Source organism: Oxyura jamaicensis, chromosome 1, assembly GCF_011077185.1.
Source record: "Oxyura jamaicensis isolate SHBP4307 breed ruddy duck chromosome 1, BPBGC_Ojam_1.0, whole genome shotgun sequence".
Classification (NCBI taxonomy): Eukaryota; Metazoa; Chordata; class Aves; order Anseriformes; family Anatidae; genus Oxyura; species Oxyura jamaicensis.
The window spans coordinates 34,681,590-34,705,585 of NC_048893.1; the positions used below are offsets into that span (position 1 = coordinate 34,681,590).

The following is a 23,996-nucleotide window of genomic DNA, read 5'->3' on the forward strand; positions in this document are numbered from 1 at the left end:
TGCTCAAATTGAAGTAAATTTGTAAACATAGTACCTGATATTGACACCTATTTTCTCTTGCCAAGTTAAACTGAGGCTATCCAAGTACACTTTTATATTGATGTGCATGGGATAACCAGATAACTGCTTATAGTCTCATTATTTCTATTGTTTATTTTTAAACTAAAGACCTTTTTTGTAGATGTTATGTGATTATTTTTTGCATATGTAGTGGAGTAGAGTGTTTGTTTTCCTAATAGGGTGTGTGCAGTGTAGTTAGCTTTTAACTGTAAGTAATTTGATTTGGAATTCTAAATAGAAACTGGAAAACAAAGCATAACCCAGAAAATCGCAGAAATTCTTATATATTTTGGAGAAAAACTGTCATATTTAGAGTAGTAAAAGCTCTAACACCTGTTGTTTTGTTTTACCTTTTTTTTTTTTTTTTATCTGTGATATTTTACGTGAAAGGTAACAGACAACTCAATGGGAGACGTGCTGTTGTAATTCAATTTTTTCCTTTTATGTGATGTGTTTGGAGTATGTGCAGGTGCTATGTGTGTGGCAAGCTCATTGTTTGTTTGATTTGGAGGGAATTTGTCAATACTGGCAAGAAATAAATCACTTGCCAGTAGACGTGATGAGGCTTAGTTTGAAGATAATTGAAGATGGACTGTGACGAATCCTTCATATTAATGAGCAGGAGCAATTTGTTGTGACAAGATTCCCCTCTCCCTCCCCCATTAGCTGACATTTATAAGTGAAGTAGAACAAGGATTGATTTAAAACTTGGACACTTCAACACATTAAGTTAACATAATTGAAATAAATGAGAATAGTCTTTGGCATTCCTCATTTTAATTATGTGGAAGATAAATTTGCATCTTGCTTTGTGTTCATTTGAGCGTGTTGCATGTTACTTCAGGCACTGTTGATACTATTCTATAAATATTTTTTTTTAAGTAGAAAGACTGTTCAGCAAAGCTTATGTAATTTCCCAGATTTTGACAAGTGTATTCAAGTGGTGGTAGGCCTGTGTATAGTCTCCCTGTGGTTATGTTTGGAAACAAAGAAAATGTTGGAAATGCCATTTTTTAAATGGCATTTTTTAGCTCTTTTGAGAAATACAAAATCTTAATGAAAATACTTGATTTTGAATTTATGCAGTCATCTTAGTCTGGCTTTTTGGGAAGTCTTATTGGAACAGTGTTCCAGTGGAGAGGAAATGTTACTACTTGGTAGAACTACATACGTTCACTTTCATATGTCTACTGCCACAGATTGCTTCTCTACTTGTTTTCATACAGTGATAGCACACTTCTCTGAACAGTGATGTAAAATCCATGGAAAAGTGGAAAAGCTTAGTATGTAAAGTACACAGAAACATGAAGCTGAGTTAGAAAGTGCTAGTGTACTTCCAAATTTGGCCGAAAAATATTCTCCAGAAGCGTGTGTCCTATAATTTGCAAAAAACTGCTGCATTTATTTTGGTGCGCAGTGTGCTCATCGAGATTTCTTTAATTGTTTCCGGAGGTTTAAGGTGTATTAATGGAATTACAAAAAATGGACAGAAGCCATTTGCAGTGTATTTTGAATTTTTTACGTAAGACTTGTCAGAAATCTTAATTTTGAAAGGGAAAGAAAGCATCAGTGTTAAATTTTCGGTTTGACTTGACTGTGTTAAGTCTTAGTGATTTACGCTGGAAGGTGTTCGTGGAGGCTAAGCGGGGAGCTGCTGATACCCCTTAGGGGTACGTCACCTCCTTGTGCTGCCCTTCGGTGCAGCGCTGGCGCTCAGCTCCCATGCACATCCCTCCCGCCCAGGTGCCCAGCTGGGATTTCAGGTAGCGCTCGTGGGCAGGTCAGGGTGCTGTCTGTGTGGCATGGTGGCCAGAACTGAATATTGTTAGGAAGGCTTGTAGAAGTTGGACGTGCTGCTGCATGGGGTTAATTTGTATGGGGAATTCTAGACACAAAATACATGGGAAGTTGGGTTTCATTCCAGAAATGTTAGTAAGACTGTTAGCTTTCAAACCAAAAATGCTCTTACCTGGCTTGAAGAACAGTGATAGATTTCGAGTGTGGTGTACCACATCTGATTTATTAACTCGATATCACTACTTAAGTCTTAGGTGTTAAGCATTGATACAATTACTGATATTCACAATTCCTTTAGCATTTCAACCTGATGAATGTGACAGGTTATAATGTATTGTGGTAGTTGTTTTACAGGTTGAAGCTGTACAAAGACTACTTGCCATTTTTTGTTGTTGTTGTTTGCTAGTGAGTTTTCTCTGCATTTATAGGACTGGAAAATAATACAATGAAAATTGTGTCTTCTAAAATATCTGCCCCACAGATTATAGCCTTTTCTGTACAGTTCTGGAAGGGAGTTTCAATTCTACAATAACGCTGCTTGCTGAAAACACTACAGAGATATTTCTTCTCTGAGACTATACATTTTTATTTATCTTATATGCTTATTTCTTTGCAGATACTGATGTGTGAAATAGCATCTAAACTACTTATTTTCCTTCCCCTACAGGCTGCTGAATCAGGGATAATAAAAGTGAAAACGATAGCTGCACGGAACACTGACATTTTGGCAGGTAACTATTTGCAGTACAATGGGAAAAATAAACTTAGGTTACAGATCAAAACATTAAAGATGAGTCTTGGTTATGTGTTACGATGCTAAATGCCTTTTTGTGTGTGTTACATCAGTGATACCTGTTGGCACCTAGCAAAAAAATCCAGTAATGTTGAAAAATTCTACTTCTCTGTCATGCTCGTGCTTTATTGATGCTGAGGAAGGTCTCCATTTTCAGTGGTGGTTCTACAAAAGTAATTATCCACTTAGAAAAATAACATGAAATTATTAAGCTTCAAATTCTCCGTATCTTACTCACTGTCTACGTTCACCATAGCTGTTGTTGAGAGCTCTGTGTAGCATTCTACAGTGTGATCCTCATCTGTGTGTTTACTGTGAGAGTCTAGCCTTTGGAGACTTGTACCTCGCAGACAAAAATCCATCTTAATCTGAGACAAGGTCGTTCAGTTTGAGATGTACCATTGCTTTGAGGGACAGGAGAGTTGCAGCTTTGTAAGTGCTTAAAACAGTATCTCTTGACTTTCTTCAGCTGTATTAAGTAGTATGTAAATCGATGGCTTCTTACCAATTGCCGGTAAAGCCTTTGGCCAGATTTGAATACCCCTGTATGCTTGAGTGTCTACCCTAGCTGTAGTCAAAATCCTTATGAAGCTAAATTATTGTAAAGGTCCAAATGAAATAGATGTAAAACTGTTTCTTTTGAGGTATGTAAATCAGATATTGTTAAGGAGGCAATTTCTAGAATTATTTGAAGTAGCAGTCCCACCCTTCAATATTTCACCTTAATGCCTCGTTTTTATTTGTTTATTTTCTTTGTTTTTCCTGCTGTCATGAATGCTGACATAAGTGGGAAAGCTATGCCAGGTAATGTCAGCCATGCATCAAAATACATAAATGAACAAGAGAAATCTCTAGTTAGCCATTTGGGAAGTAGCAACGTTCTTTGGCATATTACTCCATAAAGATCTTTACATGTTAGAAAGTCAGTTTGTGATTCTGCCAGGATTTTTTTTTTGTCTTTTTGGTTTTGTTTGTTTTTAATCTTCATTTGAATGTGCAGAGATGCAAAAGATTATTGGTTTGGAGCATGGATAGACAGTCATTTATATTTCTGAGGGAACACCTGGTAGTTGGTCCAATTTTGTCATTAGTTTTCATTTGTAAGGTTTAAACTAGAATGTAGTTAGCATTTGTTTCATTCACGAAGAACAGACAAAAACCTGAACAATGACAGTAGAAAACTAACGCTGTCTGGTGACATGCTTAACTTGCTGGAATTCTGAGGTCACTGATGTAACTTGTTGCCTTCTCTTAGGAGAAAAAAAAATAAACAACAAACAAACCACAACAATATCAGTCTGCATTCTTGGCAGTCTGTATGTGCTTTGTAGTTTATTTATGAGGATTTGAGTAATTCCAAAGAGAAGTGAGCCTGTGATTTATAGCGTGGCAGACAAATGTGAGAAATTATTTCCATGTAGCTCTGAGATGTGCTATTTTTAGGTAATTCATGCTTTTAGTTTTATAAGTTCTTTTTTAAAAAAATAGGATTATGATCTTTCTGATAGAATGAAGTAAGTCAGTCTTACTTTCCCCGTCGACATGGTTTGTTATGACAGGTGTCATTTTTAATACACTCTTATGTAATTTTGGTATAGCAAAATGGAAGCACAAACAGATATAAGAACATTTTTGTGTGTTTTAAGACTGAAACTGATGTAGTAGTTGGTACCAAACCAGATCAACCAAACATTCATTTCAGCTTCATAAAGTAAAAGTGCTTATATAGATCTGGTTGTGAGATTGCTTCTAGTGGATTATAGGAAAAATACCAAGTTTGATTTTAAAATCATGATTTTTAAATCTTATATTAACAATAAAGATTTTTGGTATCTTTTAAAAAAAATTTGCTTTCTTCTTTCTGTCAGTTTCTGACTTGGTGGCAAGTCGGAAAGTTGTATGAGTAAGGAAGCTTTTGTATCCAATCCAGCATGAGCTTCCTGAGCTCTCTCAGCTGTGTGTCGTGGGCTCTAAAGGCAGCTTAGTCCTCTTGTTCACACTAGACACTGACGGATTGGCATGTCTTCATTCATGTTTGTGCCCACATTTTAATTGTCTTTGGTGAGGTATTTGGTGCAAGGTCAGCCTCTGTCAGCTGGACGTGAAGACTCTGACATGACTATGGGCTGTGTGTGTGTCAGTATTACCTTGTGAGAGCTACCACATTACAAAAAAAAAAAAAAAAAAAAAAGGAAAAAAAAGGAAAAGAAAAAGGCATCTATTTTAGCCTATAGTTTACAAAGAAATTTGTTGGTCATGTGCTAGTACTTCAGTTTAAAGTATGATTAAAATATGTTTTTATAGTTTTTACCCTGATGTTTGTGTCATTTTTTTTCAAGTCGATCGTACTGGTACTTAAAGAACCTTCATGAGAGCCAAACTTTATATTGTTCAATAACATTCCAACTTGATCATCTTTGCATTTTTATGTGGGAATGTATGTTTTGTTTGTTTGTGGTAAGATCTGTGCTCTAAAAATGTGTTAGTTTTTTCATAGATGTATATTTATTATTACACATAGACTAAAACACATTGGAAGATATTCAGTGTAAGAACACAATCAATTTTCAGCTGTGAGGAAATTTTTATTATCTGAAATGAGCAGCTGAACTCCTAACGGTTTTCATGAATGAACAACAACATATGTGGAATGATATATTAATTGCAATTTTTCTTCTACTTAAAAAAAATCCTGAAACTCGTCATTTCTCATGAAAATGCTTCATTTTAAGAATCTGCCATTCCTCACAAAATCACTGGTTGAAGAGTTCACAGCCAGGTGTGTGTATCCAGGATACAAACATTTGAGTCTCCTTCTCCTCCTGCTTTATTGATGGCATCTTGTTCTTCTTCTTCCTTTTGAGAACTTGGTACTTCTTGTGCCACACATTGTGTTGCTTCTGAATTTGGTTCTGAGGTGACATAGAGCAGAAGGAAAAGGCTACCAGAAGGAGAGTGGACAGAAAGAGCTTTGGGGTAGGCAGAACCTTACGATTTGTTACAAACCAAAAGGATCCTAAGTGGACATTTTGGATTTGGAAAGAGAAAGTTGCTCAAAGAAAGGCAAAATGTTGAGAAAGGAGAGGGAAAGTGCTTGGAATTAGAGAATCAGGGTAGCTGTGCAGGTGAGCCTTGGAAGTTGGTTGTCTTTCTCCCCCGTGGTGCAAAAGTAACTCACAAATTTCCAAGACTGGAGATTGCTTTTATTTTAATAGGTATGATTAACAAATTTTGTATTCTTCGGAGTGTTAAAAATTGACTGCTTCCATATCTCTTTTCATAAGCATTGAAAGAGAACAGCTCAGAGGTAGTTCAGCCTTTTCTTATGGGTTGTGGAACAAAGGAACCAAAGATCACTCAGCTTTGCCTAGCAGCCATCCAAAGGCTCATGTCCCATGAAGTTGTTTCAGAGGTAAGATCAATCTTCATATAAATACATAAATATTTCAGTGTGAGAAATACAGACCCCAGGCTGATGGTGAATACTTTTTTTAGGAGACTGTTTATATTACAATCAACATAGCTTGCAAATTATATTGCTCATTTAGATTATAAAAAATGTAATTTAAAAGAAAACCACAATTTTGACTATTAAAAAAAGTGGTGGAGAAAAATACTAATTTCTAGAAGGAACGCATGAATGTTCAAAACAGCTTATTTAGTTTGTATTCATATAGTGCAGGAACGGAACATGTAACGGTCCTTGATAAACATCACACTTCAAATTACATCCATAAAAGTTACTGAAGTGATTGTGTTTGTTACATACTACTTTCAAAAATAAAATAAAATGGATGTACATTTTCTGCAACTTTAAATGTCAATTGATCTATTATGGTACTGCATATAGAATATGGTAGGAAGTTGGTGAAAATAATAACAAAATATATCTTTGTTTCTGCTTGCATCGTATAAAATTATACTGATATTTCTCTGATATGAATGAATTTTGAGGGTAAAATGTCTTAATGTCTTCATACTATCTCTTTTATGTTTCCAAATAGAAATTAAAGTATCTGTTTTAATTTGGACTAAAAACTAAGAGATTTCTGCTGTCAATTAAAAAAAATATTTTATGAAGACTGTGACAATGAAATTAGCTTTATATTCTGAATGTAGAACTATGGTATGGACAAACAGCCAAATTCACTTAAGACACAGTTACAAGAGTGCTATTCTTAAGTGTGTACATGATACAAATAGAATATAAACATCTTAATTATTGGCACAAAATGTTTTTTTGTAGGCTGCAGCAGGAAACATTATTAATATGCTTTGGCAACTGATGGAAAATAGCCTTGAAGAACTTAAATTGCTTCAGACAGTTCTTGTACTTTTAACAACAAATACAGTTGTGCATGATGAAGCACTATCCAAGGTAAGAATTTGTTACTGCCAATTAGAGTACTTATATCCAAGAGGAAAAAAACAGGAAGAAATTCTACATATGAAGCTTTTGAAAATAATGGAAGAAGAGGGGGGTATCTTGATTCTGTTTTATCTATTGGCTTTATGTTTAGACTCTGAAACAGAATTTCTTCTAGCTTCATTTTTAGTCTGTTTTTTAATTCCTCCACAACAACAAATTCCTGACTTAATGGGGACTTTAAATAAAAAACACTAGACTAATGCTTATTCTTCTGATCTACTAAATTAGTCTTTTCTATTTGTGAAATCAGCACATAGCACAGTGTAAGTTGGCACTACTGCAGCAAATATTAGAAGAAACTGCCCCCCCACTCTGACCTGAATCTCTTCCCTAAGTAGTCCAGCTATTGCTCTTTCAGTCTGAACTGACATAACATTATGAACATTTTAAACATATACAGTTTCAGATATTATGTTACAACTAAGACAAAAAATAAGTATACTGATCATTTTAATCTTAAATTACAAGATGAGGAGCAACACTATTTACCCATCTGTGAATTGTAAAGTTCTGTTTAAGTTCCTTTTCTAGACTGAATTTTATTTGTTTTCTCTCCAACATAAGGAAGATTTTTTAAAAAAATATAAAAATAATAATTGTGAATTGCTGTTGTTGTTATGCTCTGCATTCGGTGTGTCAGTTTAAAATAATAAGTTTTTTTGAGAGAATAGAATTCAAGAATATTTTAAGGTGTTATTTTCTGATGTAGAGATTTCATTTTTTCTTTGCTTCAGGTTTTAGAGAAATAACTACCCAGGTTGTTAAATGTGTAGATATTAAAAGCATTATTAATTTACTTAAGCAAGGAAAAGAAAAAGATGAAAAGAGAACAAAACCAGGTTATAAAGGTCTGCTGAACACAGGATGATAATGGAAAATTTTAAAAATGTGTAAATGAAAAAATAGAAATTAAATAGAAAAATAAAACTAAATAGAAACTTGGTGAGGACTGAAGGATTTGTCAGTCAGTTCATTTTGACTTGAGTATGCAAACTATGTCAGGCTCTTCATCACCACCTTGTTTCTTTTGTTCCAAATGATGCTCATTTTCAAAATTAGATGCTATGTTTAGGGCAGAAACATCATTTTTGAAGAAAATGCAATTCATTTAGAAAATGGGATTCTTTAACTGGGTAGCAGATGTTCTTTAGCAACCTGCAGTAAATTTGTTTTACCAGGTTTGAATTCAGGAGACAATTGCTGTTTAAGGCTACCATAACTTTCTCTTCTGCATATCTCATACCTTTTGTGGCAGTGTGCTACACATCTCATCCCTTGTTTATTCTGATTCCCCTTCCTCTGTACCCTTCCTCCTTTACCCTTAGGTTCCTGGTATCTACATCCTAGTTCACTTACTCTTTTTTTTTTTTTTTTTTTTTTAATGTGTCTCCCAAACACATTTTTCAACATCCTTTACTTATTTCTTCATACCTCTCTTGAAGGTATGGAATTACTAGAGTTTCTGCATTAACCAAATATGAGTCTTACTTAACATGGATTGGTTTGTTGCCCCCCCCCAGGATACTTCCAGGATTTTTTGAGAAGTATTTGAAAGTTACGTCGTTTTTTTTTTTTTTTCCCTGTGTTGAAAAGTTCTTGGTGAAAACGAATGTGAGGCAAACGTGTATTGCATACTCATGTTTCAGCTTGACTGACTGAAATTAAGAAAGCTACTAGTAAACCGTCTTGTAAAGGCCCTTAATATAGGCATTGCAGTTAGGTTAACCTACACAGTCATGCAATGTCTTCTGAAAGTCTAAAGTGTATGATGTATTGTAAAATTTCAGACTAAAATGTTGGGGGTGGGATGCAATCTGAGCAGAGTCCACAAGAAAGGAAAGTTGTGCGTATCGTGTGGCTCAGAGCATACAGCACCATGGCTGGGTGTGGCTGCAGTTTGTGCAAGAACATGAAATAAGGACAAAAGAACAAGAAATACAGGTTTTACCACACATACAGATATTACATTTCAAAATTAATTTTAAAATAAATAATTATTATGTGTTAGAGGTAATACTAAATCCAATGGGAAACACTATTCAGGTCACTGCCAGCACAATGACACATTAAAATATACACCTTAGTGAAGAGTAATAGCAGCACAGCCAACGTGGTTGTTAAACTATTGCGATTTAATTTAATTTAATTTAATGGTGTAAGATTATGTCCATTTTAGCTTTGGAGTTGCCTGACCTTTCTACAATTAACTTTATATTTCCAGTGTCTTCTTTTGGCGTTAGTATTCATACAAGTTGTTTTATGTAGTGATTACGGTGTATTTTCTGTATGGTAGTTACTGTTTTATTGCTGCATCATAAAGTCTTTAATACCATTTCTAGTTCACTTTTAGGGAGGATTACTAAAGAGATTTTTGGCTAGGATAATCCATAAACATATTCCAATTCTGCAGATTTAAAGTTTTTAAAGTAATTTTTAGGCAACCTTTTGACAAGCTATAGTGGAAAATATTCCCCAATCAGCTGTCTTGACTCTTAGCTAAAAGATAATGATATGGTGTTGTAAGGTGTGTGTTTTGTTCTATGTGTTGTTTTTTTTTTTTTTCCAGGCAATTGTACTTTGTTTTCGGTTGCACTTCACAAAAGATAATATCACGAATAACACTGCAGCAGCTACAGTGCGACAGGTAGTTACTGTTGTATTTGAGAGAGTGGTTGCTGAAGATGAACGATATAAAGGTGGGCATACTTCTTACTCTGCTTGCTTTTATTAACCTGTTGTTTGGACACACGTTAGATGTTTATCTTTTTTCAGATAAAGAAGTAGTAAAAATGTCTATAAATTTTATAAAAACGATCACAGACATTATTCATTTTTAAGGTCTTTTATATTTAATCACCTTTTGTATTCAAAGGTGATGAAATCCTCAGCCATTGTGTCAAAGTCAGTACACCACGTATGCATATATAGATAGGTGTATATATACACACACACATAGATATGAAAAATATATTAAAATCTTTTTTTTTTTTTTTTCAAATTGTGAGAGATGGTCTTTGGGTTAGTATTGCAAAGGAATTGGGGGTGAGGGAAGAACAACTTACATCATCTGCCTGGACTTGTGCAAAGCATTTGATACTGTCCCCCATTATGTCCTTGTCTCTAAACTGGAGACACGGATGTGATGGACCACATGGTGGGTAAGGAATTGGCTGGGTTGTGGTCGATGGCTTAATGTCCAGTTGGAATTCAGTAATGAGTGGTGTTTCTCAGAGGACAGTATCAGGACCAGTGCAGATTAACATCTTTGTTGGTGACATGGACAGTGGGATCGATTGTACCCACAGCAAGTTTGCCAATGCCACCACGCTGTGTGGTGCAGTTGACACACTGGAGGGAAGGGATGCCATCCAGAGGGACCTGGGCAGGCCTGAGAGGCGGGCCTGCATGAATGTCATGAGGTTCAACAAGGCCAAGTACAAGGTCCTGCACTTGGGCCGGGGCAATCTCAAGCACAGACACAGGCTGGGTGGGGAATGGATTGAGAGCAGTCCCGAAGAGAAGGACCAGGGGGTGTTGAGAAGCTTGACACGAGCCGGCAATGTGTGCTTGCAGCCCAGAAAACCAACAGGGTGAGGGAGGTGATTCTCCCCCTCTGCTCTGCTCTCATGAGACCCCACCTGGAGGGCTGTGTTCAGCTCTGGGACCCCCAGCACAAAAAGGACATAGATGTATTAGAATGAGTTCAGAGGAGGGCCACAAAGATGCTCAGAGGGCTGGAGAACCTCTCCGATGGGGATAGGCTGAGGGAGCTGGGGTTGTTCAGCCTGGAGAAGAGAAGGCTCTGGTAAGAGACCTTACCGTGGCCTTCAGGCACCTAACGGGGGCCTGCAGGAAAGCTGGGGAGGGACTCTTTGTCAGGGGGTGTAGAGATAGGACAAGGAATAATGGTTTTAAACTAAAAAAAAAAGGGTAGATTCAGATTAGATATTAGGAGGAAGTTCTTTACTCTGAGGGTGATGAGGCACTGGAACAGGTTTCCCAGAGAAGCTGTAGGTGCCCCATCCCTGGAGGTGTTCAAGACTGGACTGGATGGAGCTTTGAGCAACCCAGTGTAGGGGGAGGTGTCCTAGCCCATGGTAGGGGGTTGGAATTAGATGGTCTTTAAGGTCCCTTCCAACCTAAACTATTCTATGATACTAAGTGAGGGTAACTTAGATTACTTAGTGTGAAATGGGCAACAGTAGTGGTCTAAAGAGAACGTTCATTGTAAAGAATTGCTTGTTATTCATGATCTTTGGTATTCAATCTAATCCTTATATCTGTAGAAATTGTAAGTTGTTGAATAATTATCTGGCCATTTTTATCTGTTTGTTAGTAAGAACACTTAATATGTACTTGATTTTGAACAGGTCTTTTAACAAAACTGACTTCTGTTTTTACACAGACACAATCGAACAGCCAGCTGCAGTTCAAGGAAACAGTAACAGAAGATCTGTCAGTACACTGAAGCCATGTGCTAAAGATGCATATATGCTTTTTCAGGTAGTTGGGCAGCATATACTTACACATTTGCACTTATGATTGGGTGCTTCTATGTCTCTGTAAGAAATTTCAGAAATCTGCTTTGGCATATTGGTAAGGTCCTTAACCAGAGCTTCTGGCCTTCCTACATGTGTTTATTGTAATTGACAATGATATGCTGTACCTGAGAGGGATGACTGGAAAAGCTAAGCATGCATGTTGGCATTAACTTTGAGATTCTTTGCCAAACACTGCTACCACAGTCTTAGTTCTTGTGTTGGTACTGTATATTAATGTAAATGTATAATGAAAAGTGATAATTTACATTCATCATACCAATAAAAATCTTCTTGACTTAGCAAATTCACTGATTTTGAGATATCTTTGAGGGCATGAATAAATACAATTACTACAAGGATACCAGTAAATTAACATTTTTTTCATAATAATATAAGTAAAATATTTGAGGAAAAATTATGTTGAAGTGGGAAAATTACTACTTACAAAAGAGTGAGAGAGTAGATTTTTTTGTAGACTCAAAAATTATCACTGTAAAGGACTGTGCAGAGAATGTAAATGTTATTGTATTTCTTTTTAAGGATCTTTGTCAGTTAGTTAATGCTGATGCTCCTTACTGGCTCGTGGGTATGACGGAAATGACCCGAACGTTTGGCCTTGAACTTCTTGAGTCAGTCCTCAATGACTTTCCACAAGTGTTTTTACAAGTGAGTAGTTCTTGTAGAGAAAGTTAGGAAGTCTTTTCTTCACATGTGTAATCATATTTACACATCATTAACTTCTCTTTAATTTAGCGGGAATACTACCTTCAAAAGGACCTGTAGCTTTTACATGTTTGATTTTTCTTTTTATTTGATAGAGAACTATTGCATGCTTTTTGTCCACTTTTTTTCTATCATTCATACTTTGTGCATTTTGTGGAACATGTAATATTATGTTACACTTTTTATTTTGAGTTGTATTTTCTTATCTTGTGTCATTTGTGACACTTATGATGATACAGCTTTGTAATTTAATTTGTAGTATCTCAATGAAAACCGTAATGTTGCAACACTTGCAAAGCAGTAGCAATCACAACTATTTGTGTGCATCTACAACATATAAAGGCACCATAATATTACAGTAACACATTTTAGCAGATACTAGATAAATTAAGAAGCTTAATATATAATAAATCATGTTTTAGCAGGCTATTTTAATTTTCAAAATACAAGAAGAGGAGTGTACATATGAACTTGACCATGTATTTCATCATGTTTTTTGGTAGCTTTAAAGTCATGTCTGCCTTTCTTCCTTTTGATTTCATGAGCTTTTAATTTACACCAAGATTTACATGACTTCAGAGTACTTGATCTTAACAGTAAATGTAAATAAGATGCATAATCAGAGCTACTGAAGTCAACTGAAGTGTATCTGTTTATAATTTGTGTGTTTTTTTTTTCTTTCAGCATCAAGAGTTCAGTTTTCTTCTTAAAGAAAGGGTATGCCCTCTTGTTATAAAGCTCTTCTCCCCAAATATCAAATTCAGGCAAGGTTCTAGCACATCATCTTCCCCAGCACCAGTGGAAAAACCGTATTTCCCCATCTGTATGCGCTTGCTGAGAGTAGTTTCTGTTTTGATTAAGCAGTTTTACAGTTTGCTGGTAAGATTACATTCAAATTTTCTTTATGCAATTCTGTTTTTCTAGATATATGCTAGTACTGTGGTGAATTAACATTAATTACCTGCTGGGAACTGTTGACCTATACTGAGGGAAGAAAAATCTAAATATTGTCTTCTTCTTATGTGTGTTTGTGTTTACGTGTATTCTACATGTATTATTTTATTAAATGTGGGCTTATGCAAATTCTCTGAGTCTTTTCTATACTTCACTTTCTTTCAATTAAGATTTTGGGAACCTTTTTAATCTTCTTATATTGTTTGTCTGGCTTTAGATAGCATTGATTACTGCATTTTGACAATAATTGCTAAGAGGCTTTTGACTCCTGTTGCTAAAGCTGTTGACAGAATATTCATTAAAAACACATGTTCAGCTGTTCTGTACCTCCCAAGTTTTAGGAAAAAAAAAAAAAAAAGTTTTTTTTTTTTTTTATTTTCATTTGTTTACTGTAGCACATTTATGAATTTTGTTGAAATATCTTTAAAGAACTCTTTCAATACAATTGCATATGTATTAGCTTACCAAAACACATTATTAGGTATGTTTTTTCCATAATTTTGAGTAAATACTTAGTGAAGGTATTTTTTAGATCCTGTGTAAAATTTGCACAAAGATGGGACTCCTAAGATGAAACAGAAGATTTTTGGAGAAGATATGCTGCAGAAGGCTTTTTCTTTTAATCTAATGGCTATAAACTGTATCTTTTTAGGTAACAGAATGTGAGATCTTTCTGTCATTGCTGGTTAAGTTTCTGGATGCAGACAAACCACAGTGGCTAAGGGCTGTTGCAGTAGAATCTATTCACAGGCTTTGTGTGCAGCCTCAGCTATTAAGGTATAACATACATCAAATTTCACTTCTACTTACATTTTAAGAAGTCTTTTTATTTTTCTCTGGTGGAAAACACTTCCTAAAACATCGTAAATATCTTGAATCTTGAAATTTACATTCAATAAATTCTTCAAAATAATTTTGTATAAATGAGTAGGCAATACTTATTATCCAGGAAGGACTGAACTACAGTTATTCCAATACGGTGTATTCTAAACCCTCTCTGTCTCACCAGCATCAAAGAAACATTTACTCAAAACTGAAGTTTATTCACCTAAATATTTGCAGTTAAAATGTGCTTTTAGTCTCCAAATTGTCAAATGCTTATTATATTTCCTAAAATACTTTTCAGGTCTTTTTGTCAATCCTATGATATGAAGCAACATTCCACGAAAGTTTTCCGTGATATTGTGAACGCTCTGGGGTCCTTCATCCAGTCACTATTTCTTGTACCAAGCACAGGGAATACATCAGTGACACCAAACCAAACTGGTAAAGCCTTGTCCTTACTCTCGTTTTATTTTATTTTATTTTTGTAATGATCAAATTAGAATTTATTTGGTTTGATACAATTCTCTACTTTAGTATTCATTTAGGTGATAGCTCGAGACAAGCTAGTTTTCAAGTCTGTTACACTAAATGATTTTACATATGTATCTGTATCATGGAGAGGACTCCTCACAGCCAGCAGAGTAGCAGTCCTACCTATCTGTATCTGCTTCTACAAGCTCCTTGGTTTGCAACTTTTGTGATGGAAATTATGAGGGATGTATTTCTAATTTCTGACTATTATAAACTTGACTGAATTCTGTGTGATTTGGGGTGAATGTCATGGAGGGTTGCATGCAACTGAAGTTAGTTAGACAGTGTGTTCCCTTCCTCTTTGAGAGGTGATAGCAAATTCTTCTGGATTTTTAGGGACAAAACTGGACTGAGGAAGACAAAGGGTAAAAAGATGGATCTGTGCTTTATGGATAATCTTTTTCTGTAAGCTGAAAACAGTTGCTTACTGAAAATAAACTTAATTATCTTCTCTTGCAGCCAGGCTTGTGGTGTTTCACATAGTATATTTATATTTGGTATAGGAAGAATTGTTTTCCTATTAATACTTTTGCAGGTAGTCACATCTGAATTAGGGCTTTCTGCTTCTTCCCAGGGTTCTAGAAGCAGAAACCTCAGCAACAAACAACATAAGAATTTCTAAGGCTGTCTTTTGACATGCCTTCTTAAAAGAGATAATTATATTTTAATTACGTTTATTATCTCTCATGTCTACTACTAAATTAGCAAACATTAAAAAGTCTGTGTTTAGATTCATACCTCCCAGGATTCCCTCATGAAGTTTGAATTACAAGTTGGTGTTAACATTGCTTACATGAAGAACTTTATGTCACTTGTTGTTTGATAGTTATCTGTATAGAAGCTGATAGAAGAATTCTATTATTTCTAGGTTAATTTAATGCACTTAAGTAAATTAGAAAAACATAAAACCTCATATTTTCATCATATAACACATACCACACACACAAGAAGCCATTCACCAAATACTCATTCTCCTCAAAACTTACATTTTTTTCTTCACATGAAACAGCATTGCAAAAGGGACATACCCTTAGTGCTGTCACTATTTTTCTGGATTATCGTTCCAGTTTGTTTGTCCTTTACCTTTTCAATTCCTCTTTTCTGAGCATTTTTCATGTCTCTTTCTTACGCATTTCTCTGTGCTTTTTTCCTTCTGTGGCCATCCCTAACGAAGAACATATCAATGCTTAATTTTTGAACTGAAGCTTCTGGCTGCAGTGGTAGTCCTGTAGCAGCAGGCTGTTCATTCAGTTGTGGTTGACTTTAGAGCCTCAGTTTTGCAATGGGTAGCCATTTCATGGGAGAAGGTGAAAGCTGCATCTGCATAAGTTTTGTGTCACTATTATATTGGTGTAAGCCTTTTTACCACTGTAAGGAGTGAATTTGATTAAAAAAAAATAGTAAGTGTGACTGCTTGGTGAGATCGCAGAAAACTGCACCAGTGCAGTTGTGTTCATGTCAGTGGTAGTGCTTGGTTGACCAGTTTAGCAGTATGATACTGTTTTTTTAACCTGGTAAGCTTTACTGTACTGAAGTGTATTTGTTTTTGCATGCATTCATATTGTCTGGATTAGTAGTTTAGCCTCTCTACATAATTAAAAGAGAGCAATAAAAATGGCAGTTGCTGTTCTGAAGTTAGGTGTTGTGAGTCACCTTTTTTGGGAATCTGCACCTGTGGTACCTTCTCCGAGTATGTACAGATTCCTGTCTATGTACAGGAAATGTATATATACAGACTTCCTCTTTTCACCTGTGTTTGTTTGTTTCTTTTGTATTTTCGTCTTCTTTCATTGGAGCCAAAATTTATTCCATCCTAGCTGTTGTTTGGCAGACTGTTGGCTCTTCCCTGATGATGTTAATTTGTACCTTGGGATGGTGCAAATTCACACAGTGGAGTTCTCTGAGTTTCTTCACATGGCTTTTCAGTTCTGAAATCTTTAATGTTTGCGGTAGTCTTCATTCTTGGAACGATGAGCCTTACTTTCCTGCTACTTCTAAATGCAACTATTCAAATGGTCCTTACATTTTATTTAAATATGTCTGAATCTTCAATAAGATATATATTATTTCACTGAGTCTATTTAAGTTCACTTTATTCAGTGTGTTATGAATGCTGCTGCTGAATGCCTTTCACAAAACTTTTTATTCTGACTGAAAGTAGGGCAGTTAGTATCAACTACACCTTTTGAGCTGATTCCTTTGCACATAATACCATGTTCTAGACAGCAGGGGGAGCTCAGAAATAGTTTTTTGTGTTGGTGATGGTGATGTATTGAGCAGGGCATCTCTGATTAATCTAGATGTCTCAACTTGAAAACATAAGTATAGAAAAAGGATGTTTGCTGATCATTAAAATTAGCCTGAAAGAATGGTTAATTTTAATACTTTGATTTCCTGAACAGGAAGCAATGCGTCTGGGAGTACTGGATCAGCACAGACAAACCCTGGAGTGCTTGGAATGGGGGGTGGTGCAACTGTATTACCTGCCTTTGAGTACAGAGGAACTTGGATACCTATCCTGAATGTAACAGTACAAGGCAGTGCTAAAGCTACCTAGTAAGTACCATTATCTTTTTGTATGGAACAAGTACTTTTTTTTAATAATTTGTCTAAGGATTTTTTTATTAGTGATGATTGATGGGTTCGTTTAGCTGGCATTGAGGTATATTATGGCCTTTCTTGTGCAGTGAGGTGGTCTGATTTTTAACTGTTTTGTCCAAATGCTCTGGTTTCTGATCCAAATACCCCCTATGGCTCTAGCATCTGTTGGATTTTTTTTTTTTTTCTACCATACTGTTGTTGTATAACTCTTCTCTTTTAGGCCTTGCTATTGCATATAACAATTTTAGAATGTCTTCTGGTGGTCTCTGCGATGACAAACATTAAGGACATTAAGCCATCAGTAGAAGTGAAAAAACAGTTTTCTTAAACCCACTTTACTGCATTTACACTTTTTATTGAACAGGATGTTCTGGTAGATACTGCTCAGGTTGTCATTCCAAGCAATGTATTGACCTGTAGACGAAGGTTAAATTGTGAATGCTTCTTAGAATGACCACTTACTGGTCTTTTTGTGAAGACTTTGCAGAGTGGAGACGGTTCTAAATTTACAGAGCTGTGTTACTAGGTTGCAATGCTTTTTGAAATAGTGGAAATCTTTTCACAGCACTCATGACCGCTGAATGTCCATCTCTTCCAAATTATTATACAACCTCTTCCAGATCATTTGTACAGCCAATGAAATTTTGGCACACTAATACTCAGTGACATCAGTAAATAGCATGCATCTCTGCTTTAAGGTACTTTACCTGCCTTTCAGATTGAGGACAAATTCATCCTTGGATTTCAAGACTAACAGCAAATATATGTTGACTTTTTATTCCAACAGTGATGATGAATATTCTTTTAGGTTGCTTGGCTGTTCTCAGGACCTGAAATTTTTAAAACAAAAGTAGATAAAAACTGTTTCATGCTTTGTCCAGCTACTGCAGCGTCCTGCTTTCCTACCTTTTCATTTTTCTTAACTTAATTGTTAACTGTAGCTTTGTGTCTTAACTACCTTATATTTTTGTCGTTACTGTTCCTGTATAGAATGAGTATTGTTTCTTCCACACCTTTTTATGCCTGACCTCTGCTACGTTAATAGGAGAAAAAAAGTTGAACATTAGATTTACCTATATTGCATATGCCCTCAGATATGTCTGGCAGCCATCTTCAGGAAAGTTGAAGTAATAACTGAAGTTTTATATTTTTGGAGAAAGAAAGCTTTTGGGGCAGAAAGGAATAGTGGCACTACAGTATAAAAGTGTCTGGTATACTGTAGCTAATATGTAGACTAGGAATGTCTGTCTAACAACGTTTTGTAAAGAAAACCATGAAATGGTAGTTGTTGGGGTAGTAGGTAGTTTCTGTAACAGACTACCTTGCCTTGTGCAGACACTGCAGCTGTGGCAGCTACAATCTTGTTGGATTTGTAACCCAGAAGTTCTTTATGGGCTTGTATGGTAAAATATGAAGAAAAGTGGCAATGAGGCTGAAGTTCCAGAATAATGATGTTTTAACTATGTGGTATTCAGCAGTGAATCATGTAAACGTTTCCTCTTTGTACAAGTAACTTACATTGTCTACCTGTGCATATAGGTGATGGATATTTGGTCATACATTATCTTCTTATGGCAGGCTTTTCCATTTGTATGGACTCAAAAGATAACAATCATGAAACATCTGACTTGTTATCAATTTGTTATAACCATATTCACACTGTCATGACTTTCTGACCTATCATCTCTGTTGTTCCTATGTGCTTCTGTTCTTTGGAACAGCCTTAAAAGTAAAACAATAATGAAAGTAGAATAATTCATTCAGTGATACTTGCTTAAGTGTGTTAATTTCTTAAAATATTTATTGACAGGTCTAAATACTGTACTCAGGGTACCCTTTCATTTACTATTTTATTTAATGACTCATTTACTCTTTTCATTAGTGATGACTTAATAGTCAAGTGGTTGATTTTCTTGAGTTGAGAATGTTTGTTTTTGTCACTGTTCTTACTCACAGTTGTACTATTAAATGATTGCTTGTCATGCTTTCAACTTTTCAGTTTGGAAATGCTGGACAAAGTAGAGCCACCTACAATTCCTGAAGGCTATGCCATGTCAGTGGCATTTCATTGTTTACTGGATCTTGTCCGTGGTATCACTACCATGATTGAAGGAGAGCTGGGAGAGGCAGAGACAGTCAATCAAACCACAACAGAGACAACTTCATTACCAGCACAAGCTTCAGAGCGGCAAGACTTGCAGTCTGTATCTGACCAATCTGACAAAGAGCTAGGTATTTGAAAATGCAAATATAATATAACATACAACAATTTTATGTAAAGCAGGAGTAAGAGAGTTGATGCTTTGTTGCTTGAATTTATTTTTTGAAATCTTATGTAAAAAATTTTAATGAAGTAAGGGTTTTTTGTTTTGTTCATTTATTTTGTAACATTTTGTTCATTTATTTTGTATTTTGTTCGGTAGGTACCTTAAAAAAATTGACCTGATATACTGCTTCTGTCCTCTTGCACCTTAGCCCTACACTCCTCATGGTGTATTAATGCTGTTTTACCTGTATGTAAGTTGGATGTGAGGGAGATAATAGACATTGTCCTCCAGAATTACTGTTCTGCCTTCCTGTGTTCTTAGCTCTTAAGGGACAGCCTGAATGAAAGAAATGTGGCAGTTATGGCCATATTACAGAAAACTGTATTTCTGCTAGCAAGATGAAAAGACAGATGTTTTAAAGGAAAGACTTTAAATAAAATGCAAGTATTTATTTAGGGAAGAACTTAGCTTTAAAAGTGGAAATAATACCAAGTATGTCTTGTATTTGTATTCCATATGAGGACCTTGTATATGTACATACTAAAAGACTTGGGTCTTGAGTGATTTTAGCTTGTGTACAGGGAAGCTGAGGGTCTAGAGCTGAAGTTTGGACTGAGGCATCAGCTCTGCAGAAGGGAGAGGAAATGGGTTTGTCTGGAGCAGGTTCTGCGGCCTCAGCAGTGCAGAGCTCTCCATGGTGCTGTAGGCATCGCGCACTGTGCCTGGGGGCTTGCCATGGCCTGGCAGAGGGAGGGAGGAATGTGGGAATCCACATGGGCAGATTATAGCTCTGTTAGGCTATATTGGTTTTATACTAGAGAAGTGAAAAAATATCCAGGAACCTGGGGAAATGTAAATGTGAGGAGAGAGATTTTTCCTTCTCAGAAAAATTTCAGTAGTGTCTTTCTTGTTTACCCAATGTCCTGCACTTATGCACTGTTTTTGCAAACAAAGATTAAAAATAGTTCTATATACCTTCCTAGGGTTTTAAAAATGTAATTTAGAATAAGTATTGCACTGGTGACATTTTTTACTTTAGCAATATTACTCTAAATATGGCTGCTTAAGTGGTAGTGGTGTGTGTTTGTGTACACATGTATGTGTGTTTGTGCATACATATAGATATGTGTACATAAACCTGAAAAGTTCTGGTAGCAAACATTGAATGTTCATGGTAATGTTTGACTTTCATAACTTTCAATTACGCATTTCTACTATAAACATGTATATGTATTTCATTCAAGTTAACAGAGCTGTCTGGGAAGAAATGGTCAATGCCTGTTGGTGTGGTCTTCTTGCTGCATTATCGCTCCTACTTGATGCAAGGTATTTGGTCTTCCATTTGTCTAGATTTTTCAATTCTAAGCTGTATTTTGAACTGAGTTTTTATGTTGGTTGACAGTTGTTTGAGAGAGCTGTTTGTAGTGCATAAGTAGAGAGGTGTTTGTGGGTTAGTGATGTCTAGACTGATTTGTTACAAGTAAACTACATGAAGGTCCCCAAAATACAAAAGAAAACCTTTAATATATTTCAATATATAAAAATTAATTAGATTTTCAAAGACTTGTATTTAAACTATTTAAATTAATTTTATTCCTTTATTACTTTGAAAGTTTCAACATGTTGAAATTATTCTACTCATGTTGTGACTAATGTTTATAAAGGCCTAAATAATATCTCAGTACTTTTTTTAATGCACAATTTTTCAAGTGGAAGAGCTGTTTATTAAGTAATAACTCTGGTAACTTTCCTGTTGCTTTCAAAGAGTCTTTTGCTATCAGACACTAATTTCTGAAATTAGTATCTCCTTATAATTTCCTTTGCAAAGTCATTCATAACTAAGGACCAATTTTATAGAAAATTGATCTGGAGAATTCTGTTGATTGGTTACACTTGCTCTTCAGTATTTGTAGTGTTGCTGGTTTCAAAGTATGAGTTGTCACTGATTTCACCTTTGGTTAGCTGCCTTCTCTGCCACGGGTTAATTTTTACTAAACTGTGTATACTGTTTTTTAGCACTGATGAAGCTGCTACTGAAAATATTCTAAAAGCAGAATTGACCATGGCTGCTCTTTGTGGAAGACTGGGTCTTGTAACATCAAGAGATGCCTTTATCACTGCCATTTGCAAAGGTTCCTTGCCTCCTCACTATGCCCTTACTGTATTAAACAGCACAACAGCGGCTCTGTCCAGCAAATGTAAGTATATAGATTTTCCTTTATTACTTAAATGTGTTTAATTTTGTTCCATATATTGTCCATAAATCTAAATCCATATTTTAATCGGGATATGATTGCAAAGGTGCACAACAGTATTATTGTTTGGCATAAAGCACTTGGCTGTACTAAATTTACTCAAAAACTATAAAATCTAAAAAAATAGTCATGATCTAGACAGCCTTCTTTCTAGAACTACTTAGTCTTGCAGCATCTGCTAGGTATCATTCTAGTCAACCTAAAACTTCCCTGGATGCTTAGCATATATCAGAAGTTCAGTTCCAAGGAGATCTGTCTGTCATCCTAAAGATCGGTTAGGATATGTAATTAAGGCATTCAAATTCCAAAAAAGTCCCTGTCAAGAAACTCGGATAATTAGTATCTGACTAGAAGATCCTACATTTGTGGTGTCTTTTCTACAATTGTATAGTGAGTGGGAGTACTTACTAATTAAATAGAAGGTCTTAAGTTCTGAGCTCTGTTGAACTTCCAAGAGATTCAATTGGTTCTTCCCATATCCTGAGATAATGTTGTAAATCATGGGGCATGCCAGGTGAGGATATACTCTATTTCTGATTTTGAAAATTAGTTCCTATGTAACCAGAATTGCAACTACCTGGTGAATAGGCAGATGGATTTAATATTAGACCTCTTAATATGAAACAAAATTACCGTAGTATTAGAACAAGGAGTGGAACCTTTTCTCCAGCTCACATGCTAAGTGTTAGATCACAGGTCTGTGAAGCAGTATATGTGACCGACCTACACTAATCTCTGTGGAGTTGAAACAGTGAACTTAATACTATTTTAGTTAGGTTACTCTTCTTAACAAGTGAATTATAAAAAGGTTACTCACTTAATAAGTGAATTATAAAAAGGTTTGCCTGTAGTCCTGTATTGGGAAGACTTTACTAGGTAGCACTTGTGAAACCTTAAATCTGAGAGCAGAAGTAACATGGTAGCGCACAGTTAGATCATTTACAGATAATAACCACAGATGACTGAGTTGAGACATAATCTGAGGCTCATACCTTAGCATCTTAGCACTAATATTTTAGTCTCGACACAAAACATATTAATATATTGCAAAAGAGAGGGAGAAATTACTACTAGTTCCTTTAACCCCATAATGTAATGACAATAATCTAAATATAACTAAAGGTTTCAATTAAGTATTTCAATGAAGTGTAAGCTATTTTTAAATTAATACTGTGAAAACATTTTTAGGAGTATGTTTGCCATCACTCAGGAGTGGTGGTTGTTTTTACTGCAGTAAGTACAGGTTTTAAAATTTGGATTTTTTTTTTTTTTCATTTTCCTCTAGCATATTCCATTCAGGGACAGAATGTTCAAATGATCAGTCCCTCAAGTGAGTCTCATCAGCAAGTTGTAGCAGTAGGGCAACCCTTAGCTCTTCAACCACAGGGAACAGTAATGGTAAGTACAACTTGTAAATGATCTGGCCTTCTTACCAGCTTCTTTCTGCATCTGTGTGTCTCTTTTCATCACAAAACCAAAACACAACAGCATATGAGCCACTATGAAGAAAGTTAACTCTATCCCAGCTCACCTAGAAACACTGTTATTACAGAATAATAAATGTCATGTTTTTATTTTATTTTTATTTTTTGCCAGCTGACTTCAAAAAATATCCAGTGTATGAGGACATTACTCAACTTAGCTCACTGCCATGGAGCTGTTCTTGGTACATCATGGCAACTTGTCCTGGCTACTCTTCAGGTATGTTACGAAATATTGATGGTTTCTGATTTCTTGCATTTCTTTGTACTTTAGTTTTGAGATTTTGTGTGACTAAACAACAACAACAAAAAAGATTCTATTCATGGTGTACTTTGAATTGTCTTGAGTAAGTACTGTAGCATTTTCCTGAATTCTGTTTAGTTGGAAGGCTGTAAGCTAACTTGAGTAGAATGTTTGTTTCATCTCAGCTTTTCTGCTGAAAATCATCCTTTTGTATTTCAGCATCTTGTGTGGATTCTGGGGCTGAAACCTGGTGTTGGGGGTGCCTTAAAACCTGGAAGAGCTGTGGAAGGACCCAGCACAGTAAGCATGATTTTACATTTTATAGTTAATGATTATGCGGTATTTTCTGTTGCAATCTATAAGATAATTATCTGCTTATTTTCAAGGTTCTGACCACTGCAGTTATGACTGATCTACCAGTTATATCCAACATACTTTCAAGGCTTTTTGAAAGCTCACAGTAAGAAATCTTACCTTACAATTAAAGTAACGTGT

At 35.5% G+C, this 23,996-nt stretch overlaps 1 protein-coding gene across 4 annotated transcripts in view; it reads left to right on the forward strand.

Annotated features, from left to right (window-relative positions):
- Positions 1-23,996, forward strand: part of MON2 (MON2 homolog, regulator of endosome-to-Golgi trafficking) — a 75,817-nt gene that overhangs the window by 12,625 nt on the left and 39,196 nt on the right. For all 4 annotated transcript variants that reach the window (XM_035332753.1, XM_035332771.1, XM_035332761.1 and 1 more), the window contains exons 2-18: positions 2,525-2,588; positions 5,935-6,062; positions 6,897-7,028; positions 9,646-9,775; positions 11,485-11,582; positions 12,161-12,286; positions 13,028-13,222; positions 13,950-14,074; positions 14,424-14,563; positions 17,056-17,209; positions 19,254-19,486; positions 20,766-20,847; positions 21,538-21,719; positions 23,062-23,174; positions 23,373-23,477; positions 23,721-23,801; positions 23,888-23,961. In XM_035332753.1, the coding sequence (XP_035188644.1) occupies positions 2,525-2,588; positions 5,935-6,062; positions 6,897-7,028; positions 9,646-9,775; positions 11,485-11,582; positions 12,161-12,286; positions 13,028-13,222; positions 13,950-14,074; positions 14,424-14,563; positions 17,056-17,209; positions 19,254-19,486; positions 20,766-20,847; positions 21,538-21,719; positions 23,062-23,174; positions 23,373-23,477; positions 23,721-23,801; positions 23,888-23,961 (2,162 nt within the window). The remainder of the gene's footprint in view (positions 1-2,524; positions 2,589-5,934; positions 6,063-6,896; positions 7,029-9,645; positions 9,776-11,484; positions 11,583-12,160; positions 12,287-13,027; positions 13,223-13,949; positions 14,075-14,423; positions 14,564-17,055; positions 17,210-19,253; positions 19,487-20,765; positions 20,848-21,537; positions 21,720-23,061; positions 23,175-23,372; positions 23,478-23,720; positions 23,802-23,887; positions 23,962-23,996) is intronic.